We start from the raw sequence: 23,237 nt of genomic DNA, 5'->3' as shown, positions 1-23,237 counted from the left end.
GTTACCTATGTGTGTGTGTGTGTTGCCTATGTGTGTGTTACCTATGTGTGTATGTGTGTGTTACCTATGTGTGTGTGTGTGTGTGTTACCTATGTGTGTGTGTGTGTGTTACCTATGTGTGTGTGTGTGTGTGTGTTACCTATGTGTGTGTGTGTGTGTTTGTGTGTGTGTGTGTGTGTGGGGTGTGTGTGTGTGTGTGTTACCTATGTGTGTGTGTGTTACCTATGTGTGTGTGTGTGTGTGTGTTACCTATGTGTGTGTGTTACCTATGTGTGTGTGTGTGTGTGTGCTACCTATGTGTGTGTGTGTGTGTTATCTATGTGTGTGTGTGTCTGTGTTACCTATGTGTGTGTGTGTGTGTGTGTTACCTATGTGTGTGTGTGTGTGTGTTACCTATGTGTGTGTGTTACCTATGTGTGTGTGTGTGTGTGTGTTACCTATGTGTGTTTGTGTGTTACCCATGTGTGTGTGTGTGTGTGTGTGTGTGTTACCTATGTTTGTGTGTGTGTGTGTGTGTGTGTGTGTGTGTGTGTTACCTATGTGTGTGTTTGTGTGTTACCTATGTGTGTGTGTGTTACCTATGTGTGTGTGTGTGTGTGTGTTACCTATGTGTGTGTGTTACCTATGTGTTGGTGTTACCTATGTGTGTGTGTGTGTGTGTGTGTGTGTGTGTGTGTGTTACCTATGTGTGTCTGTGTGTGTTACCTTTGTGTGTGTGTTGCCTATGTGTGTGTGTGTGTGTGTGTGTTACCTATGTGTGTGTGTGTTACCTATGTGTGTGTTTGTGTGTTACCTATGTGTGTGTGTGTGTGTTACCTATGTGTGTGTGTGTGTTACCTATGTGTGTGTGTGTGTTACCTATGTGTGTGTGTGTGTTACCTATGTGTGTGTGTGTGTGTTACCTATGTGTGTGTGTGTGTGTGTATGTTACCTATGCGTGTGTGTGTGTTACCTATGTGTGTGTGTGTGTGTTTGTGTTACCTATGTGTGTGTGTGTGTTTGTGTTACCTATGTGTGTGTGTGTGTTACCTATGTGTGTGTGTGTGTGTGTGTTACTTATGTGTGTGTGTTTGTGTTACCTACATGTGTGTGTTACCTATGTGTGTGTTTGTTACCTGCGTGGGATCTCTTGGTCAGCATACAGTACATTGATAGAGTAAGGTCCCTCTCTGGTCGGGATGTAGTTCACTGTGTGAGTCTGGTCTCCATTGTCCACTAACTCTGCTGTCTCCACTTCACCTACACACCACACACACCACACACACACACACACACACACACACACCACACACACACACACACACACACCACACACACACACACCACACACACACACACACACACATACGCACAAGCACCAAAAACATCAAAACACACACACACATACTAAATGTACTCACTCAGACACACAAGAGAGAGACCCACCAGAGTTCTACACATTAACCAAAGGTAAATCAAATAGATGGCTCTTATAGACACACCTTTGGGTCCTTGTACTCTGACTTGTAGAGGGGCGACTCCTGCTTTAGAGGTGTCCACGGAGAAAGCCTGTGGAATGTTGGCACGCACGTTGGTTCCAAGCCCCTCCCCCATGCACTTAACCTTAGAACTGTCCACTGTGTCACTGACAGGAACCTGGAATGGACTGCCTAAAGACGAAGAGAGAGAGAGAGAGAGAGAGAGAGAGAGAGGGAGAGAGAGAGAGAGAGAGAGGGAGAGAGAGGGAGAGAGAGAGGCAGAGAGAGAGAGAGAGAGAGAGAGGGGCAGAGAGAGAGGGAGAGAGAGAGAGAGGCAGAGAGAGAGAGAGAGAGAGAGAGAGATAGAGAGAGGGAGAGAGAGGGAGAGGGAGGGAGAGAGAGAGGCAGAGAGAGAGAGGGAGGGAGAGGGAGAGAGAGAGGGAGAGAGAGAGGCAGAGAGAGAGATAGAGAGAGGGAGAGAGAGGGAGAGAGAGAGGGAGAGAGAGGGAGAGAGATAAAGAGATAGAGAGAGGGAGAGAGAGAGACAGAGAGAGCGAGAGGGAGGGAGAGAGGGAGAGGGAGAGAGAGGGAGAGAGAGGGAGAGAGACAGGGAGAGAGAGGGAGAGAGAGAGACAGAGAGAGAGAGAGGGAGAGATAGGGAGAGAGAGGCAGAGAGAGAGAGAGATGAAGGGAGAGAGAGAGAGGGGGAGATAGAGAGATGAAAGGAGAAAGAGGGGAGAGAGAGAGGGGGGGAGAGAGAGAGATGAAAGGAGAGAGAGGGGGGAGAGAGAGGGAGAGAGAGAGAGATGAAGGGAGAGAGAGTGAGGGAGAGAGAGAGAGATGAAGGGAGGGAGGGAGAGAGAGAGAGAGAGAGAGAGAGAGAGAGAGAGAGAGAGAGAGAGAGAGATGAAGGGAAAATGAAGAGTGAGAGATGAAGGGAGAGAGAAAGAGAAAGAGGTGAATGGAGAAAGAGAAAGAGAGAGAGAGCGAGAGAGAAAGATGGGGAGTGAAGAGAAAGATCAGGCGATTACTTTGTTATAAACTGGTGAGGTAAGAGACTGGGGGGGTAATAAACTGTGGCTTTGTGTATACTGTACTAGTTCTTTATTATCCCATGTTGGGTACTTCACTAGCTATCTTTACAGACTGTAAACTTCACTAGCTATCTTTACAGATTGGGTACTTCACTAGCTAGCTATCTTTACAGATTGGGTACTTCACTAGCTATCTTTACAGATTGGGTACTTCACTAGCTATCTTTACAGATTGGGTACTTCACTAGCTATCTTTACAGATTGGTTACTTCACTAGCTATCTTTACAGATTGGGTACTTCACTAGCTATCTTTACAGACTGGAAACTTCACTAGCTATCTTTACAGATTGGGTACTTCACTAGCTATCTTTACAGATTGGGTACTTCACTAGCTATCTTTACAGATTGGGTACTTCACTAGCTATCTTTACAGATTGGAGACTTCACTAGCTATCTTTACAGATTGGGTACTTCACTAGCTATCTTTACAGACTGGAAACTTCACTAGCTATCTTTACAGATTGGGTACTTCACTAGCTATCTTTACAGATTGGGTACTTCACTAGATAGCTTTACAGATCGGGTACTTCACTAGCTATCTTTACAGATTGGGTACTTCACTAGCTATCTTTACAGATTGGGTACTTCACTAGCTATCTTTACAGACTGGAAACTTCACTAGCTATCTTTACAGACTGGAAACTTCACTAGCTATCTTTACAGATTGGGTACTTCACTAGATATCTTTACAGATTGGGTACTTCACTAGATATCTTTACAGATTGGGTACTTCACTAGCTATCTTTACAGATCGGGTACTTCACTAGCTATCTTTACAGATTGGGTACTTCACTAGCTATCTTTACAGATTGGGTACTTCACTAGCTATCTTTACAGATTGGTTACTTCACTAGCTATCTTTACAGATTGGGTACTTCACTAGCTATCTTTACAGACTGGAAACTTCACTAGCTATCTTTACAGATTGGGTACTTCACTAGCTATCTTTACAGATTGGGTACTTCACTAGCTATCTTTACAGATTGGGTACTTCACTAGCTATCTTTACAGATTGGAGACTTCACTAGCTATCTTTACAGATTGGGTACTTCACTAGCTATCTTTACAGACTGGAAACTTCACTAGCTATCTTTACAGATTGGGTACTTCACTAGCTATCTTTACAGATTGGGTACTTCACTAGATAGCTTTACAGATCGGGTACTTCACTAGCTATCTTTACAGATTGGGTACTTCACTAGCTATCTTTACAGATTGGGTACTTCACTAGCTATCTTTACAGACTGGAAACTTCACTAGCTATCTTTACAGATTGGAAACTTCACTAGCTATCTTTACAGATTGGGTACTTCACTAGATATCTTTACAGATTGGGTACTTCACTAGATATCTTTACAGATTGGGTACTTCACTAGCTATCTTTACAGATCGGGTACTTCACTAGCTATCTTTACAGATTGGGTACTTCACTAGATATCTTTACAGATTGGGTACTTCACTAGATATCTTTACAGATTGGGTACTTCACTAGCTATCTTTAAAGACTGGAAACTTCACTAGCTATCTTTACAGACTGGAAACTTCACTAGCTATCTTTACAGATTGGGTACTTCACTAGATATCTTTACAGATTGGGTACTTCACTAGCTATCTTTACAGATTGGGTACTTCACTAGCTATCTTTACAGATCCGGTACTTCACTAGCTATCTTTACAGATTGGAAACTTCACCAGCTATCTTTACAGATTGGGTACTTCACTAGCTATCTTTACAGATCGGGTACTTCACTAGCTATCTTTACAGATTGGGTACTTCACTAGATATCTTTACAGATTGGAAACTTCACTAGTTACCTCCACAATTTAGAGGCAGCGCCACAATTTAGAGGCACAATACACATGTACCAGTGCGTGTATCTGTGAGTGTGTGTGTATTCGTACCAGCAATGGGCTGTCCTCCGTAGGTGATGTTGAGGTTATATGTTCCAGCCTCGTAGGGAATGTACTCTACACTGCAGCTGCCATCTTTGTTGTCGGTGCAGGACATCTTAGCCTCCGACGGGCCGTCTACTCCCAGACCCAGACCACCTGTACCCGCACCACTACGGTGAGAGAGAGACAGAGCGAGATAGGGAGGGAAAGAGAGAGAGACATTCTAAAATCCATGTACACAAACAACGAGTGTGGAGTTAAGTGGCAAAAAACACATTTCTTTCCACAGGGCCGTGGGGTGAGACAGGGATGCAGCTTGAGCACCACCCTCTTCAACATATATATATCAACGAACTGGTGATAGCACTAGAACAGTCTGCAGCACTGAGCTTCACTTACTAGAAGTCAAATGTCTACGGTTTGCTGATGACCAAGGAGGGCCTACAGCAGAACCTAGATCTTCTGCACAGACTCTGTCAGACCTGGGCCCCGACAGTAAATCTCAATAAGACCAAAATAATGGTGTTCCAAAAAAGGTCCAGTAGGACCACAAATACGAATTCCATCTAGACACCATTGACCTAGAGCACAGAAACAAAATGATGCATACCTCGACCTAAACATCAGCGCCACAGGTAACTTCCACAAAGCTGTGAACGATCTTAGAGACAAGGCAAGAAGGGCCTTCCATGCCATCAAAAGGAACATACAATTCGACATACCAAATAGGATCTGGCTAGAAGACTTTAATCACTTAAAGACCCCATTGCCCCTTACCCACAAATTATCAAAATCAATAAAAGACACATAAAATTCTACAACCAGCGATTCCCAAACCTTCCATAACAAAGCCATCACCTACAGAGAGATGAACCTGGAGAAGAGTCCCCTAAGCAAGCTGGTCCTGGGGCTCTGTTCACAAACACAAACACACCCCACAGAGCCCCAGGACAGCAACACAATCAGACCAAACCAAATAATGAGAAAACAAAATGATAATTACTTGACATATTAGAAAGAATTAACAAAAAAACTGAGCAAACTAGAATGCTATTTGGTCCTAAACAGAGAGTACACAGTGGCAGAATACCTGGCCACTGTGACTGACCCAAACTTAAGGAAATCTTTGACTATGTACAGACTCAGTGAGCATAGCCTTGCTATTGAGAAAGGCCGTAAACATGTAGGAGGTCATCGTTCTGTAACACAGGCTAGATGGTCTCCTGAAGCTGTGTGTCTGGGTGTTAGAGAGAGAGAGAGAGAGAGAGAGAGAGAGGAAGGGGGTGGGGGAAGTCATCGTTCTGTAACACAGGCTAGATGGTCTCCTGAAGCTGTGTGTCTGGGTGTTAGAGAGAGAGAGGAGGGGGGTGGGGGAGGTCATCATTCTGTAACACAGGCTAGATGGTCTCCTGAAGCTGTGTGTCTGGGTGTTAGAGAGAGAGAGAGAGAGAGAGAGAGAGAGAGAGAGGAGGGGGGTGGGGAGGTCATCGTTCTGTAACACAGGCTAGATGGTCTCCTGAAGCTGTGTGTCTGGGTGTTAGAGAGAGAGGAGGGGGGTGGGGGAGGTCATCGTTCTGTAACACAGGCTAGATGGTCTCATGAAGCTGTGTGTATGGGTGTTAGAGAGAGAGAGGAGGGGGGTGGGGGAGGTCATCATTCTGTAACACAGGCTAGATGGTCTCCTGAAGCTGTGTGTCTGGGTGTTAGTCCCTCTGGATGACAGCGTCTGCTAAATTACTCAAATGTGTGTCGTACCGGGTCTCCACTGTGAATGTATTGGCTTTGTTGGTGATGCCTCTGTCCAGGCCGGGTCCATGCACACGTACACGCCCCGGGTCACACCCCTCCGTCACGCCAACATGGAACGGACTGTTGGGTACTGGTGTCTCATCGTAGGCCACATCTACAATGTGGGGACCTGGACAGAAAAGAGTTATCATATAGAGTTATCATATAGAGTTATCATATAGAGTTATCATATAGATCACCTCTACAATGTGGGGACCTGGACAGAACAGAGTTATCATATAGAGTTATCATATAGAGTTATCATATAGATCACCTCTACAATGTGGGGACCTGGACAGAACAGAGTTATCATGTAGAGTTATCATATAGAGTTATCATATAGATCACCTCTACAATGTGGGGACCTGGACAGAACAGAGTTATCATATAGAGTTATCATATAGAGTTATCATATAGAGTTATCATACAGAGTTATCATATAGATCACCTCTACAATGTGGGGACCTGGACAGAACAGAGTTATCATATAGAGTTATCATATAGAGTTATCATATAGAGTTATCATATAGAGTTATCATACAGAGTTATCATATAGAGTTATCATACAGAGTTATCATATAGATCACCTCTACAATGTGGGGACCTGGACAGAACAGAGTTATCATATCGAGTTATCATATAGAGTTATCATATAGATCACCTCTACAATGTGGGGACCTGGACAGAACAGAGTTATCATATAGAGTTATCATATAGAGTTATCATACAGAGTTATCATATAGATCACCTCTACAATGTGGGGACCTGGACAGAACAGAGTTATCATATAGAGTTATCATATAGAGTTATCATATAGAGTTATCATACAGAGTTATCATATAGAGTTATCATACAGAGTTATTATTTAGAGTTATCATATAGATCACCTCTACAATGTGGGGACCTGGACAGAACAGTACCCCATAATAACATCACAATACCCCATAATGCCATCACAGTACCCCATAATAACATCACAATACCCCATAATGACATCACAGTACCCCATAATAACATCACAATACCCCATAATGACATCACAGTACCCCATAATAACATCACAATACCCCATAATGACATCACAGTACCACATAATGACATCACAATACTCCATAATGACACATTTAGCAAATGTATTATTTTATTTATATCACATTTCCATAAGTTTTCAGACCCTTTACTCAGTACTCTGTTGAACAGCATTTACATCCTGGAATCTTCTTGGGTATGACACTCGATGCTCGACACCTTCATTTGGGGAGTTTCTCCCATTCTTCTCTACTAGATAGTACACTACCTAGTACACTACCTAGTCCACTATCTAGTCCACTAACTCACCTTCTGGGACCTAGACCTAGTAGGGAATGTACTAGGTAGTCGACTAGGTAGTAAACTAGGTTGTGGACTAGGTTGTGGACTAGGTTGTGTACTAGGTTGTGTACTAGGTAGTAGACTAGGTAGTGGACTAGGTTGTGTACTAGGTAGTGTACTAGGTAGTGGACTAGGCTGTGTACTAGGTAGTGGACTAGGTAGTGGACTAGATTGTGTACTAGGTAGTGGACTAGGTAGTGTAATAGGTAGGGGACTAGGTAGTTGACTAACTCACCCTCTTGGTAGGGAGTGTACTAGGTAGTTGACTAACTCACCTTCTTGGTAGGGAGTGTACTAGGTAGTTGACTAACTCACCTTCTTGGTAGGGAGTGTACTAGGTAGTTGACTAACTCACCCTCTTGGTAGGGAGTGTACTAGGTAGTTGACTAACTCACCTTCTTGGTAGGGAGTGTACTAGGTAGTTGACTAATTCACCCTCTTGGTAGGGAGTGTACTAGGTAGTTGACTAACTCACCTTCTTGGTAGGGAGTGTACTAGGTAGTTGACTAACTCACCCTCTTGGTAGGGAGTGTACTAGGTAGTTGACTAACTCACCTTCTTGGTAGGGAGTGTACTAGGTAGTTGACTAACTCACCTTCTTGGTAGGGAGTGTACTAGGTAGTTGACTAACTCACCCTTTTGGTAGGGAGTGTATTAGGTAGTTGACTAACTCACCTTCTTGGTAGGGACTGTACTAGGTAGTTGACTAACTCACCTTCTTGGTAGGGACTGTACTAGGTAGTTGACTAACTCACCCTCTTGGTAGGGAGTGTACTAGGTAGTTGACTAATTCACCCTCTTGGTAGGGAGTGTACTAGGTAGTTGACTAATTCACCCTCTTGGTAGGGAGTGTACTAGGTAGTTGACTAACTCACCTTCTTGGTAGGGAGTGTACTAGGTAGTTGACTAATTCACCCTCTTGGTAGGGAGTGTACTAGGTAGTTGACTAATTCACCCTCTTGGTAGGGAGTGTACTAGGTAGTTGACTAATTCACCCTCTTGGTAGGGAGTGTACTAGGTAGTTGACTAATTCACCCTCTTGGTAGGGAGTGTACTAGGTAGTTGACTAACTCACCTTCTTGGTAGGGAGTGTACTAGGTAGTTGACTAATTCACCCTCTTGGTAGGGAGTGTACTAGGTAGTTGACTAATTCACCCTCTTGGTAGGGAGTGTACTAGGTAGTTGACTAATTCACCCTCTTGGTAGGGAGTGTACTAGGTAGTTGACTAATTCACCCTCTTGGTAGGGAGTGTACTAGGTAGTTGACTAACTCACCTTCTTGGTAGGGAGTGTACTAGGTAGTTGACTAACTCACCTTCTTGGTAGGGAGTGTACTAGGTAGTTGACTAACTCACCTTCTTGGTAGGGACTGTACTAGGTAGTTGACTAACTCACCCTCTTGGTAGGGAGTGTACTAGGTAGTTGACTAATTCACCCTCTTGGTAGGGAGTGTACTAGGTAGTTGACTAATTCACCCTCTTGGTAGGGAGTGTACTAGGTAGTTGACTAATTCACCCTCTTGGTAGGGAGTGTACTAGGTAGTTGACTAATTCACCCTCTTGGTAGGGAGTGTACTAGGTAGTTGACTAATTCACCCTCTTGGTAGGGAGTGTACTAGGTAGTTGACTAACTCACCTTCTTGGTAGGGAGTGTACTAGGTAGTTGACTAACTCACCCTCTTGGTAGGGAGTGTACTAGGTAGTTGACTAACTCACCTTCTTGGTAGGGAGTGTACTAGGTAGTTGACTAACTCACCTTCTTGGTAGGGAGTGTACTAGGTAGTTGACTAACTCACCCTTTTGGTAGGGAGTGTATTAGGTAGTTGACTAACTCACCTTCTTGGTAGGGACTGTACTAGGTAGTTGACTAACTCACCTTCTTGGTAGGGACTGTACTAGGTAGTTGACTAACTCACCCTCTTGGTAGGGAGTGTACTAGGTAGTTGACTAACTCACCTTCTTGGTAGGGACTGTACTAGGTAGTTGACTAACTCACCCTCTTGGTAGGGAGTGTACTAGGTAGTTGACTAACTCACCCTCTTGGTAGGGACTGTACTAGGTAGTTGACTAACTCACCTTCTTGGTAGGGAGTGTACTAGGTAGTTGACTAACTCACCTTCTTGGTAGGGAGTGTACTAGGTAGTTGACTAACTCACCTTCTTGGTAGGGAGTGTACTCTACGCTGTACGTTCCGTCACAGTGGTCGGTGATGACAGCTTCAGTAACGGCTCCAGATGGGTTCTGGATGACTGTCTTGATGTGCTTCCCTCCCATCTGGGTCAGGGGCCGCGCGTCTACCGTGAAGTCTGTGGTTGCCTCGCGGAACACACCTAGAACACACAGCACACCCTTAGAACACACCTAGGGCCCAGAACACACCTAGGGCCCAGAACACACCTAGGGCCCAGAACACACCTAGGGCCCAGAACACACCTATGGCCCAGAACACACCTAGGGCCCAGAACACACCTAGGGCGCAGAACACACCTAGGGCCCAGAACACACCTAGGGCCCAGAACACACCTAGGGCCCAGAACACATACTTGGAACACACCTAGGGCCCAGAACACACCTATGGCCCAGAACACATACTTGGAACACACCTAGGGCCCAGAACACACCTATGGCCCAGAACACACCTATGGCCCAGAACACACCTAGGGCCCAGAACACACCTAGGGCCCAGAACACACCTAGGGCCCAGAACACACCTAGGGCCCAGAACACACCTAGGGCCCAGAACACACCTATGGCCCAGAACACACCTAGGGCCCAGAACACACCTAGGGCCCAGAACACACCTAGGGCCCAGAACACACCTAGGGCCCAGAACACACCTATGGCCCAGAACACACCTAGGGCCCAGAACACACCTAGGGCGCAGAACACACCTAGGGCCCAGAACACACCTAGGGCCCAGAACACACCTAGGGCCCAGAACACATACTTGGAACACACCTAGGGCCCAGAACACACCTATGGCCCAGAACACATACTTGGAACACACCTAGGGCCCAGAACACACCTATGGCCCAGAACACACCTATGGCCCAGAACACACCTAGGGCCCAGAACACACCTAGGGCCCAGAACACACCTAGGGCCCAGAACACACCTAGGGCCCAGAACACACCTATGGCCCAGAACACACCTAGGGCCCAGAACACACCTAGGGCGCAGAACACACCTAGGGCCCAGAACACACCTAGGGCCCAGAACACACCTAGGGCCCAGAACACATACTTGGAACACACCTAGGGCCCAGAACACACCTATGGCCCAGAACACATACTTGGAACACACCTAGGGCCCAGAACACACCTATGGCCCAGAACACGCCTAGGGCCCAGAACACACCTATGGCCCAGAACACATACTTGGAACACACCTAGGGCCCAAAACACACCTAGGGCCCAGAACACACCTATGGCCCAGAACACACCTAGGGCCCAGAACACACCTAGGGCCCAGAACACACCTAGGGCCCAAAACACACCTAGGGCCCAGAACACACTAAGAAATAAAAATATAATCCATTTAATCGGGGTGTAACGGTTCACCAAACCCACAGTTCAGTACGAATTGCGATTTTGGGGTCACAGTCCGTTCTGTTTTGGTACTTTGGTATTTAAGAAAATCCAAAGTATTGGTATATGATCATCATAAAAAAACATCAGGAATAACAACACGTTGAATTTACCTCAATGAAAACACATGCTCATCAACAACAACACCAGAGTAAAAAGCTATGTTTACTCATCAACAACACCACCAGAGTAAAAAGCTATGTTTACTCATCAACAACACCACCAGAGTAAAAAGCTATGTTTACTCATCAACAACACCACTAGAGTAAAAAGCTATGTTTACTCATCAACAACACCACCAGAGTAAAAAGCTATGTTTACTCATCAACAACAACACCAGAGTAAAAAGCTATGTTTACTCATCAACAACACCACCAGAGTAAAAAGCTATGCTTACTCATCAACAACACCACCAGAGTAAAAAGCTATGTTTACTCATCAACAACACCAGAGTAAAAAGCTATGTTTACTCATCAACAACACCACCAGAGTAAAAAGCTATGCTTACTCATCAACAACACCACCAGAGTAAAAAGCTATGTTTACTCATCAACAACACCAGAGTAAAAAGCTATGTTTACTCATCAACAACACCACCAGAGTAAAAAGCTATGCTTACTCATCAACAACACCACCAGAGTAAAAAGCTATGTTTACTCATCAACAACACCAGAGTAAAAAGCTATGTTTACTCATCAACAACACCACCAGAGTAAAAAGCTATGTTTACTCATCAACAACAACACTAGAGTAAAAAGCTATGCTTACTCATCAACAACACCACCAGAGTAAAAAGCTATGTTTACTCATCAACAACAACACGATGATGGTTTATCCACTCCACCACACCCCATTGTACAGAACTAGTTCCCGGCTACACTTCACAAAAGGATAGATTGAAAAGGTAGGAATGGCCGTGTGGTGACAACAATATCTCCCTCAACTTGATCAAGACAAAGGAAATGTTGGGTGGACTACAGGAAAAGGAGGACCGAGCACACCCAGGAGGTTGAGAGCTTCAAGTTCCTTGGAGTCCACATCACCAAACAAACTATCATGGTCCAAGCACACCAATACAGTCATGAAGAGGGCACGACAAAACGTATTCCCCCTCAGGAGGCTGAAAAGATTTGGCATTGGTCCTCAGATCCTCAAAAGGTTCTACAGCTGCACCATCGACAGCATCCTGACTGGTTGCATCACTGCCTGGTATTGCAACTGCTCGGCCTCCGACAGCAAGGAACTACAGAGGGTAGTGCGTATGGCCCAGTACATCACAGGGGCTAAGCTGCCTGCCATCCAGGACCTCTACACCAGGCGATGTCAGAGGAAGGACCTAAAAATTGTCAAAGACTCCATCCAGCCACCCTAGTCATAGACTGTGTTCTCTGCTGCTGCACAGCAAGCGGTACTGGAGCGCCAAGTCTAGGTCCAAGAGGCTTCTAAAACCATAACACTCCTGAAGCCATAACACTCCTAATCAAATTGCTACACAGACTATTTGCATTGTCCCCCCCTTTTTAATCTTTTACACTGCTGCTACTCTTTGTTTATTATCTATGCATATTCACTTTAATAACTCTATCTACATAGGGGACAGAACACTCTCTGACCTTTGCCCTCTACTCCCGGTCCGAACACGCGGACTCCACTGGTGTTGACCGCCGCCTCCACAGTCAGGGAGGCAGGGAAGTTGGGTACATCCTGCCCCCCATAGCGGATGGTGAGGGTGTAGGAGCCGGGGTACCGGGGGATGTAGGTGATGGTGTAGGTTCCGTCTCCGTTGTCCTGGATGTGGACCTCTGCCTCTGTCCCACTGTCACTGATGATCTCTATGGTCAGCTCAGCTGGACCTGCGTTGGTACAGTCCACCACAAACTCCCCAGTCTCTCCCACTTTGGCACGCTCCAAACCTGGGCCGGAACACTTCACCTGACAGACATGGGGGAAACAGGACATACAGGTTTAAGGGTCAGGGGTTAGAGATCAGGGGTTAGAGGTCAGCAGTTAGAGGTTGTGTTTACCTTGGTGGCGTCGGTGGGGGGATAGGCGGTGGTGTTGAAGGGGGATCCTGGGATCGGAGCTCCGTCAAAGGTCAGCTCCACCTGGTATGGCCCTGCCTCCCAAGGGATGAACTTCACTTGACTGGTCTCTGGTTTAAGACCTGCCTCCACCTGAATAATCAGTATATTAACATTCAAATTAATAACAACCTTCATCATTGTCTATTTGTAAAGCACCTTTCATCATTGGTTTTAGCACAACATTTTTAACAATGCACATATAACTGTAATGAAGCTTTTAAAAACGCAACAAAGCATTTATAAACATATCATTGTAATGTTTTTAAAAAGAGAGTTAAAATGAAAAACAAAATATCAATCTACATCCCTACCTTGCTGGTGACAGGTTTCCCAGAAGGCCCTGTAACATTGGCCCAGACTTTCCCCTGAACTCCTGCTCCTTCAGAATTCACAGTCACTTCCTGGTCCTTACCCACCGTCATCTCTACACAGATAGAGGAAGAGATAGAGAAATAAAGAAAGAGATAGAGATAAAGAAGAGATAAAAGAGGAGAGATATTTTAGAGAAGAAATGGAGATATAGAAGAGAAGAGATATAGAAGAGAAGAGACATAGATATGGAAGAGAAGATATATAGAAGAGATTAAGATATATAGAGGAGATAGAGAAGAGAGAGAAGAGATAGAGATACAGAAGAGATTAAGAGATAGAAGAGGAGAGATGAAGATATATAGAGGAGATAGAGATAAAGAAGAGAAGAGATAGATTGAGGAATGTGAGGTGTGAGGCAGATATAAAGCATTAAGAGTGTGTGGAGCTCGGAACTGTCCCTTATTTGTGTGGTGCTAAAACATTTGAATTTGCCCCGAGTTCCCTCTTCCCACGTGAAAATACGACATGTTGACAAATTGACTTTCCTTTAACCGGATTTTTGCCCTAGCACTACATAGCTGATTTAAATAACTAACTTGTCATCAATGGCTAGGGCATAAGCAAAAAGCACACCCAGGTGGGGGCCCAGGACCGAGTTTGAGAAACCCTGCTGTGGTGGGAAGTATATGGGGCTTTGGTGACAAAACAGATGGCACTGTGATAGACTACATCCAGTTTGTTGAGTAGAGCGTTGGAGGCTATTTTGTAAATGACATCGCCAAAGTCAAGGATCGGTAGGATGGTCCGTTTTACGAGGGTATGTTCGGCCTAATAATAAATTATTATAACTCTGGATTGGAGTCATAAAAACAATTAAATAAATGTATGTTATATAGCAGGTAACGGATCGGCTCTCTGAACAATTCTGACATATCTATGGTATATATAGTATGTAGTTTAGATAGTATGCCTGTATATAGTTTGTAATGATATATTATCTATAGTATACAGTTGAAGTCGGAAGTTTAAATACACCTTAGCCAACTACATTTAAACTCGGTTTTTCACAATTCCTGACATTTAATCAGGACAATAGGCAACCAGCTTGGTGAGAAGGCAACAACTGTTTGGCGCAATTATTAGAAAATGGAAGAAGTTCAAGATGACGGTCAATCACCCTCGGTCTGGGGCTCCATGCAAGATCTCACCTCGTGGGGCATCAATGATCATGAGGAAGGTTAGGGATCAGCCCAGAACTACATGGCAGGACCTGGTCAATGACCTGAAGAGAGCTGGGACCAAATCCTGCAGCGCACGCAAGGTCCCTCTGCTCAAGCCAGCGCATGTCCAGGCCCGTCTGAAGTTTGCCAATGACCATCTGGATGATCCAGAGGAGGAATGGGAGAAGGTCATGTGGTCTGATGAGACAAAAATAGAGCTTTTTGGTCTAAACTCGCCGTGTTTGGAGGAAGAGGAAGGATGACTACAACCCCAAGAACACCATCCCAACCGTGAAGCATGGAGGTGGAAACATCATTCTTTGGGGATGCTTTTCTGCAAACGGGACAGGAAGACTGCACCGTATTGAGGGGAGGATGGATGGGGCCATGTATCGCGAGATCCTGGCCAACAACCTCCTTCCCTTAGTAAGAGCATTGAAGATGGGTCGTGGATGAGTCTTCCAGCATGACAACGACCAGAAACACACAGCTAGAGCAACTAAGGAGTGGCTCCATAAGAAGCATCTCAAGGTCCTGGAGTGGCCTAGCCAGTCTCCAGACCTGAACCCAATAGAACATCTTTGGAGGGAGCTGAAAGTCCGTATTGCCCAGAGACAGCCCCAAAACCTGAAGGATCTGGAGAAGGTCTGTATGGAGGAGTGGGCCAAAATCCCTGCTGCACTTTGTGCAAACCTGGTCAAGAACTACAGGAATGTAGGAACGTATGGTCTCTGTAATTGCAAACAAATGTTTCTGTACCAAATATTAAGGTCTGCTTTTCTGATGTATCAAATACTTATGTAATGCAATATGAATTACTTAAAAATCATACAATGTGATTCTCTGGATTTTTGTTTTAGATTCCGTCTCTCACAGTTGAAGTGTACATATGATAAAAATTACTTGCAAAATCGGCAGTGTATCAAATACTTGTTCTTCCCACTGTATATACTATATCACTATCTATCTCAACTACATACTATACATTCTAAATATACTATATCACTATCTATCTCAACTACATACTATACATTCTAAATATACTATATCACTATCTATCTAGACTACATACTATACATTCTAAATATACTATATCACTATCTATCTCAACTACATACTATACATTCTAAATATACTATATCACTATCTATCTCAACTACATACTATACATTCTAAATATACTATATCACTATCTATCTCAACTACATACTATACATTCTAAATATACTATATCACTATCTATCTCAACTACATACTATACATTCTAAATATACTATATCACTATCTATCTCAACTACATACTATACATTCTAAATATACTATATCACTATCTATCTCAACTACATACTATACATTCTAAATATACTATATCACTATCTATCTCAACTACATACTATACATTCTAAATATACTATATCACTATCTATCTAGACTACATACTATACATTCTAAATATACTATATCACTATCTATCTCAACTACATACTATACATTCTAAATATACTATATCACTATCTATCTCAACTACATACTATACATTCTAAATATACTATATCACTATCTATCTCAACTACATACTATACATTCTAAATATACTATATCACTATCTATCTCAACTACATACTATACATTCTAAATATACTATATCACTATCTATCTAGACTACATACTGTACTAAAAAAAGTACATGCACTGCATTCTATACACATTTGAAGTCGGAAATTGACATACACTTAGGTTGGAGTCATAAAACTAGTTTACATACACTTAGGTTGGAGTCATAAAACTAGTTTACATACACTTAGGTTGGAGTCATTAAAACTAGTTTACATACACTCAGGTTGGAGTCATTAAAACTAGTTTACATACACTCAGGTTGGAGTCATTAAAACTAGTTTACATACACTTAGGTTGGAGTCATTAAAACTAGTTTACATACACTTAGGTTGGAGTCATTAAAACTAGTTTACATACACTTAGGTTGGAGTCATTAAAACTAGTTTACATACACTTAGGTTGGAGTCATTAAAACTAGTTTACATACACTTAGGTTGGAGTCATTAAAACTAGTTTACATACACTTAGGTTGGAGTCATTGAAACTAGTTTACATACACTTAGGTTGGAGTCATTAAAACTAGTTTACATACACTTAGGTTGGAGTCATTAAAACTAGTTTACATACACTTAGGTTGGAGTCATTAAAACTAGTTTACATACACTTAGGTTGGAGTCATTAAAACTAGTTTACATACACTTAGGTTGGAGTCATTAAAACTAGTTTACATACACTTAGGTTGGAGTCATTAAAACTAGTTTACATACACTTAGGTTGGAGTCATAAAACTAGTTTACATACACTTAGGTTGGAGTCATAAAACTAGTTTACATACACTTAGGTTGGAGTCATTAAAACTAGTTTACATACACTTAGGTTGGAGTCATTAAAACTTGTTTACATACACTTAGGTTGGAGTCATAAAACTAGTTTACATACACTTAGGTTGGAGTCATTAAAACTAGTTTACATACACTTAGGTTGGAGTCATTAAAACTAGTTTACATACACTTAGGTTGGAGTCATAAAACTAGTTTACATACACTTAGGTTGGAGTCATTAAAACTAGTTTACATACACTTAGGTTGGAGTCATAAAACTAGTTTACATACACTTAGGTTGGAGTCATAAAACTCATTTTTCAACCACTACACAAAGTGCACAATTGGCCCAGCGTCTTCCGTGGTTGGCCAGGGTAGGCTTTCATTGTAAATAAGAATTTGTTTTTAATTGACTTTCCTAGTTAATGAAAATTAAAAAAATAGTATTTTTTTGTTTTTACAGTGTACGTACTATCACCCAGTCCAGCCACTTGTATCTTGCTGAGGTCATGGCTTGGTGCCACGGGGATGGAGAAGGGACTCTTGGGAATAGAATCTCCTCCGTAGGTGAGGGCCACTCCCAGAACACCCTGCTGGACAGGGGTGTACTTGACCGTATGGGTGTTATCGGGGTTGTTGATGATCTCAAAGTCCTTGACCGTCTCTCCTTTAGCCGGGCCGGAGAACACAGCGTCCAGCTTGGCTTTACCTGCAGCCTTGGTGTTTACTGTGAAGTGGGTCGGCTTGGTCAACTCCACACCTGGAGGGAGGGAAGAGAGGCCATGGAACAGGGACGGGTTAGTTATCTCTGGTGGATGAAAAGGTGAGTACTGTACTGTGAAGAAGGTCGGCTTAGTCAACTCCACACCTGGAGGGAGGGGAGAGAGGCCATGGAACAGGGACGGGTTAGTTATCTCTGGTGGATGAAAAGGTGAGTACTGTACTGTGAAGAAGGTCGGCTTGGTCAACTTCACACCTGGAGCGAGGGAAGAGAGGCCATGGAACAGGGAAGGGTTAGTTATCTCTGGTGGATGAAATGGTGAGTACTGTACTGTGAAGTGGGTCGGCTTGGTCAACTCCACACCTGGAGGGAGGGAAGAGAGGCCATGGAACAGGGAAGGGTTAGTTATCTCTGGTGGATGAAAAGGTGAGTACTGTACTGTGAAGAAGGTCGGCTTGGTCAACTCCACACCTGGAGCGAGGGAAGAGAGGCCATGGAACAGGGAAGGGTTAGTTATCTCTGGTGGATGAAATGGTGAGTACTGTACTGTGAAGTGGGTCGGCTTGGTCAACTCCACACCTGGAGGGAGGGAAGAGAGGCCATGGAACAGGGAAGGGTTAGTTATCTGGTGGATGAAATGGTGAGTGTGTACCGTGTGTGCCGTGTGTACCGTGTGTGTGTGGCTCACCACTATGGTTGAGTCCTGGTCCCTCGGCCTTGACCTTGCTGGCGTCATGTGACGGGTCAACTTTGATACTGATGGGAGTCATGGGGATGGTCTGGAACACAGAGAGGCGACATTACTCATACTAACCGCACTAACGTTTTCAGAATTGAAGAAAAGAGCGGACGACATTCAGCCGAAGCCTGACGAGAGCAGATACAAATTCATTGCTTTATCTAATTATGACAAATGTTAAGAAACTTTTGAGCAATGTGATAACGTAATGACTTTTCAAATAAGTTATGTTTAATGTTGGATTTCAATTAGTTAGCTATGCTATCCTTACAAACCGCATAGCATTACAGCAGTATGTACCAGTGTGTTAGCTATGCTATCCTTACAAACCACATAGCATTACAGCAGTATGTACCAGTGTGTTAACTATGCTATCCTTACAAACCGCATAGCATTACAGGAGTATGTACCGGTGTGTTAGCTACACTATCCTTGCCTGGCATTATATTAAATATAATACACCTAACTACCCAGCGTTTATTGACTTGATTATTCACGTCATTCTTAGCTAAGTGGTGTAGTCGTTCTCAATGGACATTGTTAATTCTGTCTATCTACTCCAATTTCGGAGCACTCTCGTCTGAGTGTGCCAGAGCACAGAATAACTGACAGATTTTACGAAGACAGCCTAACCAGCTCTGCTAGGGTGAATAAAATGGTCACAGTGTTCTCTCATTTGTGTCTGGAAGTAGCTAGCCTACATTAGCCAGTTAGCTGGGTGATTGACTGCGGTTGTTGGCCTCTGTTGTTCGTTCAGAACGCTTTGATCAACCCTCCTCCTCGGCCAGAGCGTCCAGTGTGACCTCTGAACGCTCCGAGAGCAAATCACTCTGATTTTACGAATGAACAATTTGACAACTTCCTGAGTTTACGAACACCCAGAGCACACTCTGGCATTTCAGATTAAATTGACAAACACACCTGTTGTATAAACCAGCCTTTAGTCTTGACATTTTTGGTTGTTTAGTACACGGCCTCACATGAGAATCCTTAAAGAGATGGGTGGGGCTAATGCTTAAGAGGGTGTGAACGATGTTGAATGGGTGGGGCTAATGCTTAAGAGGGTGTGAACGATGTTGAATGGGTGGGGCTAATGCTTAAGAGGGTGTGAACGATGTTGAATGGGTGGAGACAAAGAAGAGATCTCCAGTAGGTACCAAAACATTGAAGGGCCATTTTCTCAAAAGTTTATCCACTTTCAAAGCATAATTACTTTCCCATTGTTCTTCAACTGTAGTGTATGATATACCATTTTGTAGCTCTGAGTCTCTACTTTTATCCAATGTGAAAAAACACAATTTCAAATGTTGCTACATAAGACCGAATCGAGCTGGTCAGTCACATAAATACACACAGTGTTGTAGTAGTCGAGCCCGCTTTTTCAAATGCACCTACAGTATTATTTAACTACCCACGCTGATGTGTAGGGACTTGGGACTCAACTTTGACTCAAGTATACAGATGCCAGATTTAGTAAATGTAGGGACTTGGGACTTGACACTGACTCGAGGTTTAGTGAACAGCATACATACTATACAAACACACAACACCGCAACACCTCACACAGACACACACACACACACACACACACACACACACACACACACACACACACACACACACACACACACACACACACACACACACACACACTACCCACCTGATCAGCAAACAGCACCATGATAGTGTTAGCCACAGTACCGTAAACACTACCCACCTGGTCAGCAAACAGCACCATGATAGTGTTAGCCACAGTACCGTAAACACTCTACCCACCTGGTCAGCAAACAGCACCATGATAGTGTTAGCCACAGTACTGTAAACACTACCCACCTGGTCAGCAAACAGCACCATGATAGTGTTAGCCACAGTACCGTAAACACTCTACCCACCTGGTCAACAAACAGCACCATGATAATGTTAGCCACAGTACCGTAAACACTCTACCCACCTGGTCAGCAAACAGCACCATGATAGTGTTAGCCACAGTACCGTAAACACTCTACCCACCTGGTCAGCAAACAGCACCATGATAATGTTAGCCACAGTACCGTAAACACTCTACCCACCTGGTCAGCAAACAGCACCATGATAGTGTTAGCCACAGTACCGTAAACACTCTACCCACCTGGTCAGCAAACAGCACCACGATAGTGTTAGCCACAGTACCGTAAACACTCTACCCACCTGGTCAGCAAACAGCACCATGATAGTGTTAGCCACAGTACCGTAAACACTCTACCCACCTGGTCAGCAAACAGCACCATGATAGTGTTAGCCACAGTACCGTAAACACTCTACCCACCTGGTCAGCAAACAGCACCATGATAGTGTTAGCCACAGTACCGTAAACACTCTACCCACCTGGTCAGCAAACAGCACCACGATAGTGTTAGCCACAGTACCGTAAACACTCTACCCACCTGGTCAGCAAACAGCACCATGATAGTGTTAGCCACAGTACCGTAAACACTCTACCCACCTGGTCAGCAAACAGCACCATGATAGGGTTAGCCACAGTACCGTAAACACTCTACCCACCTGATCAGCAAACAGCACCATGATAGTGTTAGCCACAGTACCGTAAACACTCTACCCACCTGGTCAGCAAACAGCACCATGATAGTGTTAGCCACAGTACCGTAAACACTCTACCCACCTGGTCAGCAAACAGCACCATGATAGTGTTAGCCACAGTACCGTAAACACTCTACCCACCTGGTCAGCAAACAGCACCATGATAGTGTTAGCCACAGTACCGTAAACACTCTACCCACCTGGTCAGCAAACAGCACCACGATAGTGTTAGCCACAGTACCGTAAACACTCTACCCACCTGGTCAGCAAACAGCACCATGATAGTGTTAGCCACAGTACCGTAAACACTCTACCCACCTGGTCAGCAAACAGCACCACGATAGTGTTAGCCACAGTACCGTAAACACTCTACCCACCTGGTCAGCAAACAGCACCATGATAGTGTTAGCCACAGTACCGTAAACACTCTACCCACCTGGTCAGCAAACAGCACCATGATAGTGTAACTACCAGCGCCTGGCGGGGTGTATTTAACGGTAAACGTGTCGTTGTCGTTCCTGATGATGTCGAAGTCGATGTCTGCCTCCGCCGGTCCCACCACGCCTGGAGAGCACTTTATACAGATACTGATGTCACCTGGAACGCACGCACACGCACGCACACGCACACACACACAGTTAATACACTTGGCGAAGATACCAGTGGATTTAAAACGTTTGCTTCCAGTGTCATAAACATTTGTTTCCATATTGTTCATATGATGAACTGGGCCTTTGTAGGTCAGTTAGCAGAGCATGGTGCTTGTAACACCAGGGTAGTGGGTTCGATTCCCGGGGCCACCCATATGTAAAATGTATGCAAGCATAACTGTAAGTCATTTTGGATAAAAGATAAATGGCATAATACTATGATGTATTATGGTTACTCTTTCATTAGATTCCTCCTCAATCTGTGAGGGGAGGTGAACGAGTGCACACTTTAAGGAGAAGGGAAGAGCATCAGAATAGGGCTGGTGTAATGTAACGATCTTACCTTGACCTACCTCAGCACAGTCCACAGTGAAGGGGCTGGTGTAGTGTAAAGATCTTACCTTGACCTGCCTCAGCACAGTCCACAGTGAAGGGGCTGGTGTAGTGTAAAGATCTTACCTTGACCTGCCTCAGCACAGTCCACAGTGAAGGGGCTGGTGTAGTGTAAAGATCTTACCTTGACCTGCCTCAGCACAGTCCACAGTGAAGGGGCTGGTGTAGTGTAAAGATCTTACCTTGACCTGCCTCAGCACAGTCCACAGTGAAGGGGCTGGTGTAGTGTAAAGATCTTACCTTGACCTGCCTCAGCACAGTCCACAGTGAAGGGGCTGGTGTAGTGTAAAGATCTTACCTTGACCTGCCTCAGCACAGTCCACAGTGAAGGATGTAGGTTCAAAAGCCTTCAGCCCTGTTTTAGCCACACCAGGACCTGACACCTTCACCTTGTTAGGGTGGCAGCCTGCCCCGATCGGCATCTACACACACAACACACACAATGAGAAAAATGTAGAAATGATTAGGGAGGGAGAGAGGAAAATAAGTTTGTATGTGTGGGTAAAGCTGTAGTCCCCATTTAACAGTTTGTATGTGTGGGTAAAGCTGTAGTCCCCATTTAACAGTTTGTATGTGTGGGTAAAGCTGTAGTCCCCATTTAACAGTTTGTATGTGTGGGTAAAGCTGAAGTCCCCATTTAACAGTTTGTATGTGTGGGTAAAGCTGTAGTCCCCATTTAACAGTTTGTATGTGTGGGTAAAGCTGTAGTCCCCATTTAACAGTTTGTATGTGTGGGTAAAGCTGTAGTCCCCGTTTAACAGTTTGTATGTGTGGGTAAAGCTGTAGTCCCCATTTAACAGTTTGTATGTGTGGGTAAAGCTGTAGTCCCCATTTAACAGTTTGTATGTGTGGGTAAAGCTGTAGTCCCCATTTAACAGTTTGTATGTGTGGGTAAAGCTGTAGTCCCCATTTAACAGTTTGTATGTGTGGGTAAAGCTGAAGTCCCCATTTAACAGTTTGTATGTGTGGGTAA

General features: G+C 44.2%; 1 protein-coding gene across 3 annotated transcripts in view; it reads right to left on the bottom strand.

The window, feature by feature from the left end:
• LOC110516429 (filamin-A) overlaps positions 1–23,237 on the bottom strand; it is a 161,342-nt gene that overhangs the window by 65,357 nt on the left and 72,748 nt on the right. For 2 of the 3 annotated variants that reach the window (XM_090185605.1, XM_090185606.1), the window contains exons 15-26: positions 22,563–22,686; positions 21,658–21,818; positions 18,594–18,684; positions 17,657–17,944; positions 13,586–13,698; positions 13,215–13,364; positions 12,804–13,122; positions 9,760–9,933; positions 6,201–6,363; positions 4,455–4,615; positions 1,482–1,649; positions 1,116–1,239 (exon numbers count right to left, since the gene is read on the bottom strand). In XM_090185605.1, the coding sequence (XP_090041731.1) occupies positions 1,116–1,239; positions 1,482–1,649; positions 4,455–4,615; positions 6,201–6,363; positions 9,760–9,933; positions 12,804–13,122; positions 13,215–13,364; positions 13,586–13,698; positions 17,657–17,944; positions 18,594–18,684; positions 21,658–21,818; positions 22,563–22,686 (2,036 nt within the window). Of the gene's footprint in view, positions 1–1,115; positions 1,240–1,481; positions 1,650–4,454; positions 4,616–6,200; positions 6,364–9,759; positions 9,934–12,803; positions 13,123–13,214; positions 13,365–13,585; positions 13,699–17,656; positions 17,945–18,593; positions 18,685–20,361; positions 20,515–21,657; positions 21,819–22,562; positions 22,687–23,237 lie in introns of those variants that run through there. The other variant, XM_090185607.1, reaches the window with a different exon arrangement.

The sequence above is a fragment of the Oncorhynchus mykiss genome, chromosome 9, assembly GCF_057628025.1.
Source record: "Oncorhynchus mykiss isolate SJ-2025 chromosome 9, ASM5762802v1, whole genome shotgun sequence".
NCBI lineage: Eukaryota > Metazoa > Chordata > Actinopteri > Salmoniformes > Salmonidae > Oncorhynchus > Oncorhynchus mykiss.
Note: the sequence above shows the minus strand (reverse complement) of the source record. Positions and strands in the feature narration are given on the sequence as shown.